At 36.2% G+C, this 19,587-nt stretch overlaps 1 protein-coding gene across 2 annotated transcripts; it reads left to right on the forward strand.

The window, feature by feature from the left end:
• Positions 1-833: 833 nt before the first annotated feature.
• On the forward strand, positions 834-19,471 carry LOC110723019 (protein ENHANCED DOWNY MILDEW 2-like). 2 transcript variants are annotated; one of them, XM_021902293.1, is made up of 20 exons: positions 834-1,023; positions 1,426-1,844; positions 1,924-2,020; positions 3,740-3,793; positions 3,907-4,094; positions 6,577-6,673; positions 6,793-6,891; positions 7,467-7,714; positions 7,805-7,894; positions 8,027-8,467; positions 8,631-8,781; positions 8,919-9,020; positions 10,713-10,805; positions 12,769-12,810; positions 13,655-13,765; positions 16,564-16,635; positions 16,738-16,856; positions 16,949-17,012; positions 17,093-17,250; positions 18,081-19,471. In XM_021902293.1, the coding sequence occupies exons 2-20, from the start codon at positions 1,435-1,437 to the stop codon at positions 19,087-19,089; spliced, it is 3,645 nt and encodes a 1,214-aa protein (XP_021757985.1). In that variant the 5' UTR covers positions 834-1,023; positions 1,426-1,434; the 3' UTR covers positions 19,090-19,471. The 2 variants fall into 2 exon arrangements, with proteins under 2 accessions (XP_021757985.1, XP_021757986.1); XM_021902294.1 differs by lacking the exon at positions 834-1,023 and having other exon boundaries at positions 1,761-1,854.
• Positions 19,472-19,587: the final 116 nt, after the last annotated feature.

Genomic DNA, 19,587 nt, shown 5'->3' on the forward strand with positions numbered 1-19,587 from the left:
AATAAAAAACAACAACAAAATCAAAAAAGAAAAAAACAAAAAAAAAAAAAAGAAAAAAAATATAAAGGTGGCGTCTGCCAGGGCCGCCACAGCCACTGGACTGGCGCCTGGCAGGGCCGCCTCAGCCAGTAGAGTGGCGCCTGGCCAGGACGCCAGTCTGGTGGTCTGGGCGTCTGAGCTGGACGCCACTGTGGTGGTTCTGGCGTCTGGCTTGGACGTCCATGCTACGGTTAGGGCGTCCATCCTAGGCGCCGGAGCCATTCCTACGGTAAACCGTGAATTTTAACGGTGACTTACCTCGTTTTCCGTCGACGACAACGTACCTCCGGCGTCCCCAGCATCTCCGGCCTGCCCTCCGGTCTCCCCCGGCGAGCCAGTACGGCTCCACATTTTTTAAACCGAGATTTGTTCAATTTTAGAAAATGGGCATAATGGTCACACCAAGTCATATTTGTGGGCTTTATATGGTAATTTGCGGGCGATGTTTAGCGATTCACATAGTATCTCGGCTTCCCACTAATTTTATTGTAGGTTGTAGGACTTTGTCTGTTTTTGAGCTATATGCGATAATAATAATAATAATAATAATAATAATAATAATAATAATAATAATAATAAAATCTGCTCTGTTCTGCTGAAATCTGATCTGCTCTGCCCTGTCAGAAGCTTAAAAGAACCGGGCCTAGATTAGTTAAAACTCTTAAGAGGAGATACTCGAGACCTAGGATCAAAATCCGTCTATAACTCTATATCATTTACCCTTGCGCCCCTCTTAAGATTGCCATATTTCAATCATTGGTTGGATAATTTAGAAACATACTTGTAGGTGGACATTGTATTGCGGAATTGAGTAATATAATAGGGATAACCATGGATATAACTTAGATCCAACGACTGTCATTATACTTCTGTTTTCATATTTTTTCCTTCAAAAAAACAAACAAAAAAAATTCACTAGTACTCTGCACCGCGCTCTCTTCCATTGAAGCGTGCTCTTAATTTTCCATTGAAGCAACTTTCGAGGTATTTTTTTTTTTCTTTCGCGTAATTATCGAATTTAATAGTCAATTTAATCAATTTAGGGTTTATCGTTAATTAATAGTCAATTTAATCAATTTAGGGTTCTTCTAAGGAAAAATATGGAATTATTGTTTATAATTACAAAGTTATGAAATTTATAACGAGCGATTTTGTTGCAAGAATTTTGTTACATGCAATTTACTCTGATAGCAGAACTTCTGTATATTGTTAATTGTTTATAAATTGTTTTTATTTATCGTTGTTTGATTGTGAATTTGTGATTGATACTGTTTGTTTTTTGATGCTAAATCATCTTGTCAACTTCTTTAATGGTTTACTGGAAGGTGTTTTGGATTATTTTTTGAAGTTAGGTTTTTGATTTTTATATATTGTTGATTATCAAAGGTAGAGAATATGGCAATTTCTGATGATGAGATGGAGGAGTTGCCGGAGTCAGTCACAAATTATTACTTTATTGATGATGGTGAGGAACCGATTTCATTTTCGGTTCTTCCTGTCAACTGGAATTCAAGTGAGACCGAGCAGGGGCCGGGAAGCCCGATATACGTGCGTGGTAATGCTGATGGTGGGCTGGATAAAATCTTTAAGCCTGTGAAAGCTTGGAAGTTTGATTGCTCTGGAGTAAAACCGGAGATATCGGTTCTTTCTAAGGACAACAACTGGATCAAACTTCAAAAGCCTAGGCAAAGTTATGAGGAATATATTAGGACGGTGTTGATAACCGTGAATTTTCTTCATGTTGTAAAACGAAAACCAGAATGGACTTGGACGCGTGTGAGGAATAAGTTATCGGATATTTTCTGGTATTTAATGGTAAATAGGACATTCCTTCTGCTTGCATTTATAGAAATATAGTTTCTCACCCTCTCTTTGGATTTGTAGCTTGTATGATAACATCCCTTCTACAAAAGACCTCGCTCATAATAGGGCTTTGATTGAGCAAGCTGTGAAGCATGACGAATCATTAAAAACATCAAAGGTACGTCAGTCTCATGACACTCTCATTGTCTGTATCAACCTGATGTGTATATATATATATATATATATATATATATATATATATATATATATGTATCTGTTTTTTTTTTGTCTGATAGTTAGCTTTTACATTCCTTTGACCTGGCTGTCTGATACTTTGTGATTATTTTCTTTTGACCGGGTGATGGCTTATTGCACATAAAAGAATTTCTGTTTTCTGTCCCTTGTCTGCAACACATGTTCCTTTGTTTTGGCTGATATGCGTTTAGAGAAGATGCTTTGGTTAAAGATTTGGTTTATTTTATAGAATTAAAATATTCTAATGATGTGAAACTCATGTTACAGCTTATAAATCAGTTTTCCATCATTACACAGGGATTTTACCAATTCAAAAATGATACCAATTTGTTCTTTTTGTTGATGTGTAAATTGTTTGCTTCGTCATTATTGTTTGGGTTTTCTTTATTTCATGTGAACATAATTATCCGTAAAACTGGTTTTATCATCCTGGATTACAAAAATGTAGTTCTAAGATGATGGGAAAGGAGGGTTAATCCTTTGGTGATAGTAGTGTTAGTAATTAGTGATCTCACAAAGCCAAAATTTAGGCAACCTGTGGAAGAATGGAAGGTATTGCTGTACTGGTGATGACAAGGAGTTATTGCAGGTTGTGCTGGTGGGTATTTTTTGGGGATGGGTTTGAAAAGAGGGAGGGCGGTGGTGGTGGATTGGTTGAGGTGAGGCAAAAGAAATTGAAGGGTGGTAGTGGGGCAAGCGTTGGGGTAAGGTTGTCAAGTAAGAGAAAGGGAAAGGGAGTGTCAATTGTATCACTGGTGCATATATGGGATTTTTGATATGACAAAAAAGTTACAGGGAGGTCAAGGAAAGTTGAGGAATCTGGTGACTGTGGGCCTGTGGCTGGGAAATGTTTGACTTATATGGATTTGGGAAATTAAGCGAGGAATAAAATATGTGGGAAATTTTTATTATGGATGAAATCTCGGGGATTGCAGTTTGTGAAGAAAATGGATGTTCGTGGGAGGGGTAAGGGCTGAGTTGGCTGGTGAGTGAGGGAGAAAGTCAAAAGGGAGTGTAACTGTGGCTAGGGGGAGGGAGTGTGGGGTTTATGGAAGAAAGGAGGTGTCAATGGGTGATTGTCTGATTGAGAGGAGAGAATGATGGTTTGAAAGTGGTGGGTATAGGGAAGCAAAGATTTATCTTAACTTCTTAAGGATGGATGTGGTTAATGAATTGTGGAAGGATTGTGAAAGAAAGCGGGAAGCAATGGATTATCAGTGAGGAGAAATTGAGAAAACAAAGTTGAAGAAAAAATTGCATATCTTAGAATTTTGTGACCAAACAACTTAATTAATGTTTTTCCTTGTCTCTTTGGTTACAGTTCAATTGTTCTTTCTATATTGCTAATATTCTGCAATACTTTTCTCTGTTTGCCTCCTTTCATACTTGTAGGCCACTGACTAGATGTAACACCAATTAATTTTTTGCTAGTTACTCGAGGACCCGGGGCTTCTATTATAAGACTTGTGAAAATTATACTATGAATGTGCTTTGCAGCATTCTCTGTTCACATTGTCTATACGCTATACTTTGATCTGCCTTTGTGATCAAATACATGTATAATGGTTCTAGTTTACGTTATTTGTTATCATTTTTATGTCATGTATTCTTTAGTCTAATATCAAAGAATGGCTCTGGACAGTGCTTAATGGCATTTCTTGAGAGAAACCCGCAGAAGAAGCATAAAACTGACGAGGTTTGTTGATTTAATATCTAGTATTTTGTATATGTTTTTGTTCTATGTTATTTTTCTATTGAAGTGGCATCATAGCACATTTTGCTGATGCGGGCCCGTTGTTGGTCACACAGAATGTTTTAGCTAAAGGAAAAAGTGAGTTTGTGGTTAGTGATGATGATTGTTCGTCAGATGATCTCGAGGATGGTTCTGGTGATGACGAAGTTGGTTCTGGTGATGAAGGTGGTTCGACTGATGAGGAAGACGATGAGCCTTTTGATTCAGTTTGTTCCTTATGTGACGAGGGAGGTCCCTTATTGTGGTATGTATATCATCTTGTATTTTATTGATCTTGGATTAATTTAATATTGGAAAGGAAAGGTTTACTGTTTTGAGGATGGGTCGTTGTGGTCTGGTCTGTACAGTGTCGGGATGGTGTACTGTATTACGTGGGAGGGGCTGACTGGTGAAAGAGGCTACATTTTATGTTATTTTTTTTTTCCTTTTCTTTCTCTCTTAAAATCTTTTGCAGTTTGTACCTATACAACTGCTATTTATTTAAATCCAAAGTAAGCAAGTCAATTTTTAATCATAGAGAATTCAGGGGCTGTTCGGTTGGGGTGATGTGTAAAGAGAAAGGGAGTTAGTTATCTCATTTCTCTGTTAGTGTTTGGTTTGCTTTTTTTTTTTTTTCTTCTTCTTTTCCCTTATATCTTTCTTCAACATTGTTTATTGAGTTCATCTCTAATCCCTTTATCATGATTCTCAAACCTGCTGAGACTTGGATTCCTCCAAATCTTACCAAGTGACCACCACCAGTGCACAACGGTAGCCCTCAAGTCATATACACAATTACCTCTGCTGTCAAATACCACCCAGCCCCACCACCTTGCCCTGCCAACCCCAACCCACTAAACTGGCAACACTCACACCCTTACCAACCTGCAACCACCCAACCCACTCCTTACCAACATGCAACCTCCCCACTCCTTAACAATATGCAACCTGCCCAACCCATCCCTACCAATCTGCAACCAGTACAGCCCCTCCCTTAACCCTACGTGTCTCACACCATCACTACCACCACAGCCACTTGAATCCACAACCAAACTAGAGTGAAGAGGTGGGTGTTGGGGGGAGGGGGATGTTAAGAGCAACCAACCTTTCCCTTCCGATCAAGGCCACCACGAATGACAACAATAGTTGTTGTCTAATCACTAGTTTCACCATCACCATTCAGATCTATACTTTGGCGACCGGACATAGTGTTTGGGCTTGGCGTTTGTGAGATGATGAGACAATTGTTTTTTAACAATAATGATTGGGCTTAGAGTGGTCAAAACGACTTGATGGCTTGACAAGAATCCCAAAATAAGTGGGTTTGGGTCAAGAATTCTTGACGTGTTTAAGTAATCTGGTCAACACAAAATTAAACGGGCTAGGTTTTGGTTGAAATATTCAACCCGAAATCGACACGCATAACACATTATATTAAAGGGTTGACCGTCAACCCAAACCCTACACGTTTAACTTGTTTATTAAAGTTGTCAAAAATAATTGATTAATTTATGCCAATCTTACTAACCCTCTAAACTGCATAATTGGTAGTATAAATATTTTAGTAAAAACTTTTAGCGGGCAAAGTTTTTTGGTTTGGGCGGACAAATTTTACTTTTCCAATTTTTTCGCAACTCTTCCTTCACCCTGACCTCCTATTGTAGGTTTTTTTTTAATTTTTAAAATGAAGTATTTTAATAGTCTTGCATGAGTTAATAAAGATAACTGGGTAACCCGTTTAATAAGCGGGTTAGGTTTGGGTTAAGGGTTTATCAACCTGTCTAATATTAACACAAACACAAATTGGACACAACACGACCCGTTTGATAGCCCCCTTGGGCATCTTGAATTGGTGTTGACTGTTGCAATTACTTTGAAAAAGTAGCAGTAGAGCAGCTAATTTCCTTTTTCTGTAATAACACCTATGATAAGGTAATTGTATTACTTTCATTAAGCGAACTGATAAAGTGATACAAGTTTCCTCTCTTTATTACTTTTCCCTCATTTTTCTTTCTTGACTTCTTACCCCTCATTTTCCTTTCTTTGTTCCTTTCCCTTATCATCGTGTGAACCAAATAGCCCCTTATGTAAATGCTGATAAATTTTAGCAAATTAGAATGATTGAATTGTTAGTGTCTGCTGATCCAGCTCCTGAATATGGATACTTTTACCCACATCTCTGAATGAAACATTCTTTATGTCATGTTCTTGGTTTATGACAAATAATACCACTACATGAATCTCACTGTTCTTGTGTAGAGGTTAAGAATTTATGGCATAAATTCATGGTGGTAAAAATTGATTACTTTGTGCTTAGCAATTGCTGTGACTTACATTTTCATGTAAGAAGCAAGCAACACATGCTGTACACTTTATGGTTTATGTTGTCACCTCAATGAATAAATAAATCTTGAAATTTTGCGTTGAGAAGAATATGTTGAGCCAAATTTCTTCCACGAGGGCTCATTTTACTTTCTTTTTATATATTGCTTTTTTTTTTGGTTTCTGTTCTTTTTCTGTGAAAATCATATGGCAGATTAGCAGTAGGAAGTGAATCAGTTTGATTTTAGTGTATAGCTGCTTGCATGATATTCCACTATGTAACATTTGTGAATTACAGCCTATGGATTGGGCCCTATGTAACATTTGTGAATTACAGCTTATGGATTGGGACACGATATACTTGAAACAATATATCTACGTTGATATGTCTATGGTTAGTTTAGATTTTGTTTGTTTCAATGCAGTTGTGAAGGAAGTTGCATGAGATCCTTTCATGCTACTCCAAGAGCTGGTAAACCGTCAAAATGCGTCTCTCTTGGTTTTACCGAGATGGAAGTGCAGGTGTGTTGCTTTTCATTTTTTATTCACATTGTCAAATGAATTACTAGCTTCTGCTTATCAAAATTAATGTCTGCACTTTTGGTGTTGTGTGGAACTTGATATGAAGTGTTACCTTGCAGGCTTTGCCTTATTTCAAGTGTCAAAATTGTCAGTATATGCAGCATCAATGCTTCGCCTGTGGGCAGTTAGGTTCTTCTGATAAACAGACTGGTGCTAAGGTATCAGCTCGATAAATTAAGATTTTGCTTCTTGCTCACCCTTTTCTGTTTATATGCTCATTTATATCTTTTCTATCTCTGGCTGTCCCTACATATTTTTCATAATTTTTGTGACTTAAATATATTGATGTACACAGCATGAGAGGGCTACTCTATTTTACAATGGAGTATAAGTGACTGGAAACAAGCTGTTTTTGATAGCTTTTCTAATGCTAATGTGGCCATTGTGTGGTTTCAGATTGAATTTGTTGGATGTGCACAGTTTGGTTTTCTTTATTTTCTAATATTATTTTAAATGAACAAGTTTGGTCTGAGTTCAACAAGAACCTTAAAATTTGGATGACTGGTTCCTCCGTTTTTATTTTACTCTCATCTTTTCTTCCATGTCTCATGAAACTTTTCTTCTGTATCTGAAACTTGAATACATGGTTGAGTCACATGTATCCACTATATGTAGAATTGAGTGTGCTGCATCAAAGTATACATTTTCTGTTTATATGGTCTTATGAATTCTCCAAGTGTGCAAATTGTCTCTACTATGGTGCCTTTATGAGTGTCAACTCTTTTTTTCCTAGGTGTTTCAATGTATTAAAGCAACCTGTGGATACTTTTATCATCCCCATTGTGTTGCAAAACGGCTACATGGGAATCATGAAGATGCTGCTAAAGAATTTGCAGAGAAGATCGGTTTGGGAGAGTCATTTACTTGCCCCCTTCATACTTGCTGTGTTTGTAAACAAGCGGAGGATAAGAGTAACCCTCAACTGCAGATGGCTGTTTGTAGACGTTGTCCAAAGGCATATCACAAAAAATGTTTACCCAGGTAAAATCTATTTTAAATTTTAGGTTCGCTTGCTTTTAGCACCAGTCCTTTTAGATTGTCCCTTGATTTTTTTATGTTACCTCTCACCAGGAAGATAGCTTTTGAAGAAGATGAAGATGCAGGCATTGAACAAAGGGCTTGGGAAGGCCTATTGGTAGACCGCATTTTGATATATTGTTTGTGAGTGAATTTAAAGCTCTGCTGCCAAGCTTTTATTTTTTGGATTGTATATATTTGTCACATTGTTACATAATTCTTTAAACAGCGACTAATTTTTTTTTTTTTTTTTTAAATGTTCTTTTTTTGCATCAGAAAGCATAAGATTAGGGATGATTTAGGGACTCCTTCAAGGGACCATATTATTTTTGCTGGTGTTACAAAGAAGGAGACAGGATCCTCTGTAGGAGTTTTGCAGGAAGATAAAGTTGCACTAAAAAAGGAAATTGCTTCTTTGAAGGCACCTTCTCCGGCTTTATCTGCCATTGCGTCTAAGAAAAAGACTGTTGAAGACATTGATTCCGATAAAAAGATTGAAAGAAGAGTTCCTAAATTGCAAAAAAGTAATTTATCCAAGAAGATAACGTGTGAAAAAAAATCTGGTTGGACAAACATTGATGGATCTTTTGCAGTTGAAGAACGCAAGTGTTTCAAGCCTTCCCAGACTGAGAAACTTGCAGTAGTTGAATCTTCTAAAACAAGTACATCTGCAGTGAACAGTTTTGTGCCAAAATTAGATTCTGATTCTGAAAGATGGTAACGTTTATTCCTAGTGTGAGATTTCTGAGTTTGGTTTCTCTAAATTAATTTGTTTTTTCTTTGTGCCGAGGAGTTTTTAAGTTCTATAACCAGCAGCTTAGCTAATTAAACTTCCACTGTGTATCTTATTTAGGTGATAATGTATGGTTTCATTATGCAGGATTCTCAATTTGATGAGTGAAGCTTCGTCTATAATCACTTTGGATGATATCATTGCAAAACATGAGAGTTTAATTTCTAGCCGTGTCTATAAGCGAAAAATGGATCCCTGTAAGAGTATTACACTGGGGAAAGTGCAAAACTCATGTGATGTATAATTCTTGACCCATTTTGAGAAGATTAAATTGACATTTGTTGTTGCTTTTCCCAGTGTGCCATTACATCCTGTAAGTTGGGTTGTGCTATTGACTGTTTGACACTGTATGTTTCATCTTTGTGTTGTATGTAGGCTGTTCGTGATGCCATTAAGAAACTAGATGGAGGAAGCAATATTGTAGATGTAAAAAAAGACTGTGAGCCATCAGTTTTAAACAATTTGATCAATTGGAAGGTAGTTTCCGTTGCTGTATTAAGCACTACTGCTATGCTATTTGATTTCATAGCTTATGAGGTTTTTGAGAGCTATTAGATATTTTACCATGCCATTCTACCAATCCACATTTCCACAAGTAAGGAGTGGTTGCCTTTTTTTATTTTGGTTGTGGGAAGTGAAAGTAGTTTCTTCCAGTGTTTCATTTTCTCTTTAGCTACAATCGCCACAACTTTCTGCAATGTTTTACATCCATGGTTATATTTAAAGTCTAGGTAGTTCAGCAAGAGTCTCTTCTGTCATATTTAAAGTCTAGGTAGTCCAAGATATTGAGCTGGACTACCTGGACTACCTTTGGTCCCATAATAATATAACTCCAAATTTTCGGTTTTTTATACTACTCCAAATTAGTAGCTGTTGGAAACTTGTTTTAAAGTATATATATTTAGGTCTAATTTTAATAGCCTAGTCAACAAGCTTGAGTAGTGAGCAACTGAGCATTGTGTAAAAGAGCTTATTATTGGAACCGTATTTCTCGCCCCTAAAGCTGGTTGACAAACACTCAAAAGTCAAATTCAGGATTTAAAACTGATCGAAGGTCTAAACTCTTCCTAAAAGTTACTCTCTGTTTCTTTTTACTTGATAAATATCTCATTTCACGCTTGTCAATGCAATATTTCTCTCACTTATATGTATTATATCAATATATAAAAATTTGATATGTTATGAAAGTAAGTGTTTCCCTAACTATAAATCATCAATACCAGTCAAATTAGATTATGTGAATAGTGCATAAGCCAAAGGTGTTGCAAGTAAAAAGAAACGGAGGAAGTATTAGTTTTGAAACCTTGCAATGAAAATATAAGGGCTCGTTCTGTAGTGTTGTAGTTTTCTGATTTTTGGTTTTTTTTTTTTTCAAAATCATATAATATATGTCATATAATGAATCAAAAATCGGTCAAACATATTAATATCATGATAATTTTTAAAATTGACAACAAAAAAGTAGAAACAACTTTTTCTAGTTGCTTGTTTTTGGTTTATTGTTTATTAATAAACAGAAATCTAAAAACAAAAAATATCACGAACAAGCCCTAAACTGGCTGATTGTGTTTTACATGCATGGTTCTTTATCCCTATAAAATTGAGGGATTATTTCCACTTTCCAGAATATACATTCAGTTTGATAAAAATGATGATACATCTTTAAATTGAAAGTGGCCGACTGTGTTTCCTGTTTCTTTTTCTTTCTTTTTTTCTTTTTTTTTTTTTTTGGGGGGGGGGTGAATATGGTAGGATTCAAATTGGAGGGAATCTATTATCTAGTATTAATCTATTGTAGCTTATAATTAAATCATATATGTTGAACACTTGCTATAATTGCCCCACTTCTCGTCATCACATGGGCTTCATTTTAGGAAGATTCAAATAATTGCAACATTACCCCCCTGGTCTCATCATCACATGGGTTTCATGTTGTAGTTATCGAATACCGAAGTATTTAGGAAGGTGATAGCAGTTATATCAGAGAAATAATAAATCTTTTGAAGCTGTGAGGACTTTAAGATAGTTCTATATTATTTGTGATTAAGATTGCATAAATTGTTTTACTTTTGGGTGTAGTTTAGTTGGCTACATATTATGAGCTACTCTGGTATAAAAAAAAGAAAAAAAGTGAACATTGATTGTATGCTGCATCCTTCTTGTTTGCAGGGCAAGCTCAGAGTTCACCTTGCTCCTTTCCTCTATGGTATGCGCTATACTTCGTATGGTCGTCATTTTACCAAGGTTGAAAAGCTAAAGGAGGTAAGCTGTTTTCAGATATTATTTACTCAGTGAGTGAGAATTATTTAGCACTTTATTTCTAAATGTTTTTATTGTGATTGTAATTCTACCACTTGTTTTCGTTGAATTTCAATTGCATGCCTTTTTTTTTTGGGTAAAAAAGTCATATTGGTGCTGGTGAATTACATTTCTATAAATTTTCTTGATTTAACTTGGAAATTTGCTAGAATCAAACTGGATCAGTAGGAAATTATGAGAATTATGCAGTAAATCAAGGAAGCAGTAAAATAGTAGAAAGCTGAATGTAATTAACACTTGCAAGTTATCACTCTTCGATGGGTGATAAACTGATAATTCCTTCTATACTCTGTCTCTACATTTTACATGCCTCTCTACTCCCGTATTACAGCTTTCCTTTATTATTATTACTTGTTACTGGCGTAGCAAAGCTTCTTTCTAACAAGCTCTTACAAAAAGACCTTGATACCCTCTAACAAACAGTGATATGAGCTAACATTATCCTTATCATGTACTCCCTCTGTCCCATTATTTTTGCCCCATTGTCATTTGTTGGGTCAAATTTTATAAATTTTGACCGTAAATTACCAATAATCTATAAAAGTTAATATAGTCACGAGTGATCTTGTTAGATTTGGCTAATTGCATATTTTATTAATATCACATTTTTATAATTTTTACGTGTATGGAAATGAAGATATGTGCGTTCTAAGACACATCTTGGAGAAATGAAGATATGTGCGTTCTAAGACACATCTTGGAGACCGTGAAAAGTCAAATGGGGCAAAAAAATAGGGACAGAGGGAGTATATCTAGTATTACACCATGGAGTTCTCCTGCTCCATGTAAAAAGCATAGGAGGTGTAGGGTGAGCCATAGCATATTCAAATAAGCTCTTGCTTATATTTCAGTTGCATAAGCTGCATTCAATTTCCAGTCTTTTTTTCATTAAAGAAAAGAAAGGCATTGCCTTTAAAGCTGTTAAAATATTATGTGTAGTTGCAAAAGATGCAAGGAAAGAAATAAGTTTATGGAATTGTAAAGAGATACTGACCTATTAATTTAATTTGCTTACCCTTGCATCCCATCTAGTTTGATGAATTTGGAATAATGAAAGTGTAAGTAATAAGTCTTAATAATTTTTCAGTAAGCAATGGAGTCAAAAAGTTGTAGTTGAAGTTTCTTTTCCATCCAATATGTTGGAGTGTTGTTTCCTCATAAACAAATCTGGGTTGGATGCAGGAGAAATTGAGATTTTTCTGATTTTTTTATTGAGGATATATATGTTCAGAAATTACATTTTTAATTTTTGGGATTCTCTGGTACAAGAAATGCCATCTTCATCATTACAATTAAAACTTTATGTTTTATTCAAAGTCTGTGATTCTACTAGTCATGCAAGAATGTCAAAATTCAAATGTGGAATAGATTGGGATGGATATGTTCTTGGTTCAGGTTTTAGGGTACTAGCTCTTTGGTCTCTAATACTTTTTCCAAGTGGGTGGTAAGGTAAGTTTTCAAAATTTTCAGGGCCTAAAGCAAAGGCCTGTGGGCTGTAGCCTTGTACTCTTTTAACCCCTAATTCCTGCCTGCATGACTACTACTTTTTATTTTTATTTTATTTTATTTTGTTTTTCATTTTTTTGGGTAATTCTGGCTTTGTATTGCTCAAGCTTCTAGTCAACTTCTGCCTTTTCTGGCAAAGTTATCCTTGTGTTCTGGTTTGTCATTGAAACCTTGTTCTGTGGAAATAATATGTACCATACCCTTGAATGAGCTTCTTATTATATTGATGTGCACATCTATGCATACAAGTTATGTTTGATGGTAAATAAGGTTATTTGAAGAATCTGCAATGTGATAGCATTAGCACTGTCTTGGATAAATTTTCTTTTGTAATTTGTGTTTTCTGTAATACAAGCAAAATCTCTGAAAGATTTTCTGAAAGCATCATTTCTGTATGCAGATTGCTGAATTACTTCATTGGTATGTTAACGATGATGACACGGTATGATTTTCTGTTGCTATTCACTCTTCCACTTTGTTTGTTATATACTTGGATCGTTTTTTTTTTTTTTAAAAAAATATATATATATTAAGCTTTAGTTAGAAGCAGTGTCTTTGTGCGCAACCTGTAATTGATAAGTGAGGTTAGCTTTATATTATTGGATGTACTAGGTCTTGTGAAAATCATTCATTAATATCAAGGTGATAGATCTTTTATCCTCAGTGCTTACCTCCATTTCCGAAAATTCGATTCTTTTACTGTAGACTCCTTTTTAAGAATAGTTTGGAGAAAGTGAGTGGTTGTGAGAAAAGTTGGGTATAAGTATGTGTGTGTGTGTGTAGGGAAGGGAGGGATGTGAATAGTGATGAAGTAGTGTTCTTATGTTGGGGGTTAAGAGGTATTGGACTATTGGTGATTCTCTGATTTGAGGGTATTGATTTAGCTGTGGAAATGTTAGTACTTGGCGCCTCAAATTTGCATGATCATTCTCAGGTAAAATAAGCTCGGATCACTTAAACCTGTTGTTAGTTATCGATGGAAGGTGTTACTAGGATTTGTAATGTGCAGTTTTCTTTTCAAATCAATAGCAATAGTTTGTAAAGATCTTGCATATCAGGTAGATATTATACAAGTTATATTTATTCTCTTGCAATTTTAGTGCTAAAACTGTATTTGTAGTTTGCAGTATTTACATGTTTAAGCTAGTTGATTTTCATGCTTGTTCTGCTATGTGCTGTAGCCTTTAGGTAGTGGGTATGTTTGGCTTCCCGTTACTTATTAAACTCTCGATGTAGTTCTTTCTTGAATTACTAATGCTTTGCTGTATGTTAAATATTTTGAACAGATAGTTGATTTCTGTTGTGGAGCTAATGATTTCAGCCGGCTTATGAAAGAAAAGCTTGAAACTAGAGGGAGAAAATGCAATTACAAAAATTATGATCTTTTCAGACCAAAGGTATTACATATTTTTTTCCTTGGCTATTTAAACTTGTATCAAGTGTTGGGATCGTGAGATGTAGGGGAAGACCTAAGAAAACCTGGAAGAAGGGTGATTGAGAGTGACATGGGTGGTTTGGTGATCAAGGAAATATGGTGTTGGATAGGGTAGTGTGGAGGAAGAAAATTCACGTCAACGACGTGTCGTGATTATGTATTTACTTTCTAAATTTATTTTTGTATTTAAAATTATTATTTTATCCCACTAATGATTTATGATTTATATTGATTTCCTTTTGCTAAAGTTTTCTCAAACCCTTATGTTTTTTTTTTTTACTCCAACGTTTTAACCATCCCTTTAAAACTTTCTCGAATTTCATTCTTGGTTCTCTTTTAAAACTCTCTTAATTTTTCTTGGATGCTCTTTCTTTTGCTCACTTTACTTACCTTTTTTGTAGACTTTCAAATCATTATCTTGTTATGCCCCTTTCTTTATGTCATACGGTTCCTTATGATGATTCATGTTAGCCGACCCTAAATCATTTTGGGACTAAGGCTTTGTTGTTGTTGTATCTAAACTTTTACCACTAAATAATTTTTTGCAGTCAGATGTTTAAGCATGTCATATATATTACTACATGTGAGACATATTAGCTGTAGTGATTTCATGAATTTTCCAATTGTATGACAAGATGAATTCTGAACCCATAATAACATGATCTCCACTTGCCAAACTTCTTATTCGAGGTTTACCCCTGTGGCTGGTTCATTAATCAGATCCAGAGCTGAACTTTGCTACCTTGATCTTAAGCGAAATTCCACTGGAGTGACCTGTGTTTTCAATATTTTCATGTTTGTGGATGAATGTATAATCACTTTGGTAATGTACTTGTTGTCCCTGTTAACCCCAGTGTTAAGTAATAAAAGCATTTCTTGAATTACTGACTATAAGTGACTCGTGTCTGGGTATTAAAGTTGACAAACTTACCTTCTGAATCCCTAAACAGTGTCTAAGGTGCTGAATCTTGCTTCAAACTCCACAAAACATCCCCTAACACATGTATCGGAAGACAGAGAGTGGCTAAGGTGCTGAATCTTGAATTACTGACTATAAGTGACTTGTGTCTGGGTATTAAAGTTGACAAACTTACCTTCTGAATCCCTAAACAGTGGCTAAGGTGCTGAATCTCGCTTCAAACCCCACAAAACATCCCCTAACACATGTATCGGAAGACAGAGAGTGAAACTAATTGGCATGCTAGGAAATATCTTGTTGGATTTTGGTGATTTTCATCCTCATATTAAATGTACAGATTTACTAGTGCCGTGTCAATTATTTTAAAAAGCGTTAATAACATACGGTTTTCATCTACTCACGTACTAGTGTAGTCTTCAATTTCTTCATTTGATTTATGTACACCATTCTTCTATAGGGGAGAGTTTGCTGGTGAAACTCCATCAAGTGGGATTATCTAAAATATTTGTGCTCCTTTTTTGCTTTCACATGAACTCTCTCATTTTAACCTTGCATTGTTTTCCACTTACTGCAGTTTTTGTAGACTTTGAGCAAATCACCCCCTTTGTTTCCAAATAGTTGATCATTTCTTAGTGCCCATAATTTTTGGAGACGAGTTGTGCTTCCTTCCCCATTGTTGTTTGAGACGTGATAGGAGATGAAGGGGTGTTTGAAGCGAGATCTGATTGTAATAGTTATAAGAGTATATTAAGATTTTGAAATGAGATATGATTGTTAATAAGTGTTTTGAGAATTGCTTTAGTCTTGTATTTTTTTTCTTTTACAGAACTCCTAAACTTTGCCAACTATTTGGCTAGCATATTTGAAAATTTGAGTGTAATGCAGAATAAGGGTTTTATCCTTTGTTAATCCATGAGTATTCTGTAGGTCTTAAGCTTATTGTTTCACCCCTGTTTCCCAAGAGGATAGTCTGTTAGATACTTAGTTTTGCGCCTAACCACCAACAATCAAATCGCCCACCACCTTGGATTCACTTAAAGATTTGAAGAGCCTCCAAGATTTTCATACCAAAAACCATCTGTTCCATAGTTTCTTTCATTGATTTATTGTGAAGTATATTTCAAGTGGACATGTAAATCACAGAGTAATATTTGGAGAGAATGGGAGGTATTACATGTTTTCTGTGTGGAATTAGAATTCAAGAAAAATCAAATAATAAAGAAAGCAAGCAAATAGTGGAGTGAGCAATGGAGATATGAGAGGGTGCAAGTAGAGGGGGATGCAGAAGAATAACTGTGAGGTAAATGCATTGAGGATAGTGTGGAGGAAAGAAACAAACGTACAAATAAGAACTAAAATAGCTGCCCCCTTTTCAAATGCAACAACAGGATGGACCATAGTTGTTTTTTGGTTTTGAACTGGTATCCTTGCCCCATTTCCGGGTGTGAGCAGAAGGTTGAGTTTGGCCAGTGGCATTTGCATGATAAATTAGCTTTACAAGGATGGAGTTAAGCATATGTACTTCCCGAGACGCTGTTTGGTTGAACCCTCTAATTTTCAGCCTGTGGTCCACTTGCAACTTCATTGTTCCTTTCAGCCTTCCCCCTTCATCATCTGTTTCCCTCCCTCAGTCTCTCCTTTTTGTTGATCCCTATGCCTTAATAAAATTGTCATGAATTTTCAAAGTCTCTTGCTCTTAATCTTGTCATCAGCTTATTGAATTGACCAAGGCTGTTATATTTCCTCTCATAGCTCATCCTGTTCTCTGATTTTTATCATGTTATATTTCCTCTCATGCTTGATATTTACAAGGCTGGTGATTCTAATGAATACTTGTACAGAATGATTTCTGCTTTGAGACAAGAGATTGGATGGATGTTCAACCTAATGAATTGCCAACGGGGTCGAAGTTGGTGAGAAATATTTTCATGAAAGATTTATCAGTTTGATACTTTGAGCCAATTATTATTCATCTTGGAAAATTTTCTCCTGCTTTGTTGTTAATGCTGGATCAGATTATGGGGCTAAATCCTCCTTTTGGGGTTAAAGCAAGCAAGGCAAACCAGTTCATAAACAAGGCCCTTCAATTTAAGCCAAAGCTCCTTATTCTTATTGTCCCCCCTGAAACAGAAAGGTATCGTTCAACTCCCCCCCCCCCCCCTCTCTCTCTCTCTCTCTCTCTCTGTGTGTGTGTGTGTGTGCTTAGCCGTGTTTTTGTGTGCTTAGGCTAGATAAAAAGAAACCTCCTTATGATTTGGTCTGGGAGGATAAAGATCAACTCTCTGGAAAGGTAATCTGAAATTTGTATGAATTCTCTATCTATTTACAGCTTTTTGTTGCATATTTTTTTGATGCCCCTTTTCCTTGCAGTCTTTCTATCTTCCCGGATCTGTTGACATAAATGACAAACAATTGGACGATTGGAATGTTGTGGCACCCGTCCTCTATCTTTGGAGTCGCCAAGATTGGACTGCTAAACATATGGAAATAGCAAAGAAGCATAATCATCCGCATGGACAGAAAAGAGAGTGAGCTGCAGTTATCCCATCTTTTTTACAATTCATTATCTGCCATTCCTACTTGTTAGATTTGTATGCTAACTGGATATCAGATATTGTGAAGTGGTTTTGTGTTATGGGGATTTTTAGTAGCTTGAGCTGTGCACCTGTGCTAATAATACCCAGTTTTAGTAAGCTGGTCAAATTGCATAAAAGTAGTGCAGTACAGATGAGTAGTTTTGTGATGCTCCTTGCCTTGTTTTTTAAACATAAAGGGGTTACCTTGTATTTTCTCTTTCCCTCTTGCCCAGTAGGCCTCTTCAGTAGCAAAAATTCTTTCTTTTGCTCTTACAATTAATTTACTGCGGCATATGGCAATTTTTTTTTACTGGTGTCTTAGATGAGGTGAGAGCCAGCCCATCAGTCTAAAAACTGTCCTTGCATCTTGAGGGTATGGGAGAGTAAGAAAACCTCCATTTATATCCTGCCAGTGTGGTGTTTTGGGTGGTGCGAAAACTTTAGGCCCTGTTTTATTTTACTTAACTGAATTTACTTTTGCTTTTTAAACTGGTTTTTACAGATTGTCAAGTGTTTCTTCAATATTTGTTGATTAAAACCTGTTTTTAGTGTATAGGGCCTCTGTGTAGTTTATTTAGCTAGTTGTCTTGGAATTATATGTCTTAAGCTATCAAATACTCCCTCTAACGAATAGAGCTATAAAATTTTGAAGACGTAAAGAAATATGCTTTAATTGATATTGCAAACTTGACTGTGACAAGTTGAATACTTTGTTCTTTCTGATAATTTTGAAGGATGAAGAATGCTTGTGTTTCACTTTCCTATGTCATTTTGTTTGTTAGGAACAACCCCACAAATAGGCTGGATCGTGATTTGTCATTCAAAAATCACGGTCAGAGTTCTATAGCAAAGGAGGCTGACAATGCTTCCCCACAAACTCATTCACCTGAAGGTCTGAAGGACAGAGCTGTTGGTGGAAAAGAAGATCTTAAGAAGCAATCTGCTCGCAAGGATCATAGTAAAGACAAACAAGTAAATGCTACCCCGATGAATAGCAAAAGTAAGAGGAAGAATGAAAAGAAAAAGAGGCGCTGTGAAATGATGCGTGTAGTTGGACGGCCTGTTGAGTCCTCTCAAGACTACAAACGTCAACGTTTTTCTCCAGATATTCCTCGCCATGAAGTGCCCCATCACTCTCCTTTTGATACAAGAGACAGAAGGGAACCCCACAATTTAAGGCATCATCCAGGATCTCCGAACTTTGAGCCTATCCATCACAAAGAGAGACGATTTTCCATGGAGAATCCAACTTCTATGTACAAGTCCCCTTCAAATGTAATGATTGGAGGCCCAGTTCATGATCATGATCACCCAGGGGCTACAAATTACAGAATTGGGAATCCTCACTGTCATGACACAGTGGCAAAGTACCATCCAAGAGGTGATGTTTATCCCAACGGGAGAGAAATATGGGATGAAGATGCAGGCCCCATTCCCAATTATCACCACCCTCGTGGATATGGAATGAACCAGTCTTACAGTGAAACTGCTGAACGGTTTGCAGCACCAACATACATGCCAGAACCATCTCTTTTCCATAACAGAGTGGATCACATGTCAGCTATAAATAAATATAGTGCTAGATTGGATGAACTGAGCCTTATGATGGGTGGTGGTGCTGGATTTGCTCATGGTCCTCCTGATATAGGCCCCAGGCCCACTGGTCCTCAATTCTACAATCATCATCCAGGTCCGAGGCATGAACATCCTGGCATTCCAATGGGCTTCATCCCAGGTTCTGCCAATCCTTACCATCCTCATTCTTCATCTGGAGGCTGGATCAATGATTAGATATTGCCAGCGTATTCAACTGAAGTGTGCTGTGCAATGACCCTCTACTACATAACTTCGGTTTAGGGGCCTGGGTTTTTCTCTGCTGGGAGTCATAATTGTTTATCAGGTGTAAATAATCATCGTATCTTTTTATTTATTAGCAGCATGTTTATGGTAGGGATGTCAATGGTAGTGTCCTGGATCAAGTTTTATCATGACTGTCATATTGTACGGCTGCTAATAAGTTCTCTTTAGATGTTAAATTAATGTAATTCCTTAAATCTGGTTGTTTTTGTGGATATCAATATTTTTACCATGTCAACCCTCAATGATTTTTCCAGATTTTTAGTGATTGGGTTGAACAATACACTAATAAATTTATAAAAGAAATTGATCGTAATGTAAGATGTAAGATTAATCATCTAATATTTGGCAAAATTGCATGTGAAATAAGTGGAGATCATTTCATGCATGACTAAGCTCTATAAGATAACCTTGAAACTTTCATGCATGACT

Source organism: Chenopodium quinoa, unplaced genomic scaffold (genome assembly GCF_001683475.1).
Source record: "Chenopodium quinoa cultivar QQ74 unplaced genomic scaffold, ASM168347v1, whole genome shotgun sequence".
Lineage (NCBI taxonomy): Eukaryota > Viridiplantae > Streptophyta > Magnoliopsida > Caryophyllales > Amaranthaceae > Chenopodium > Chenopodium quinoa.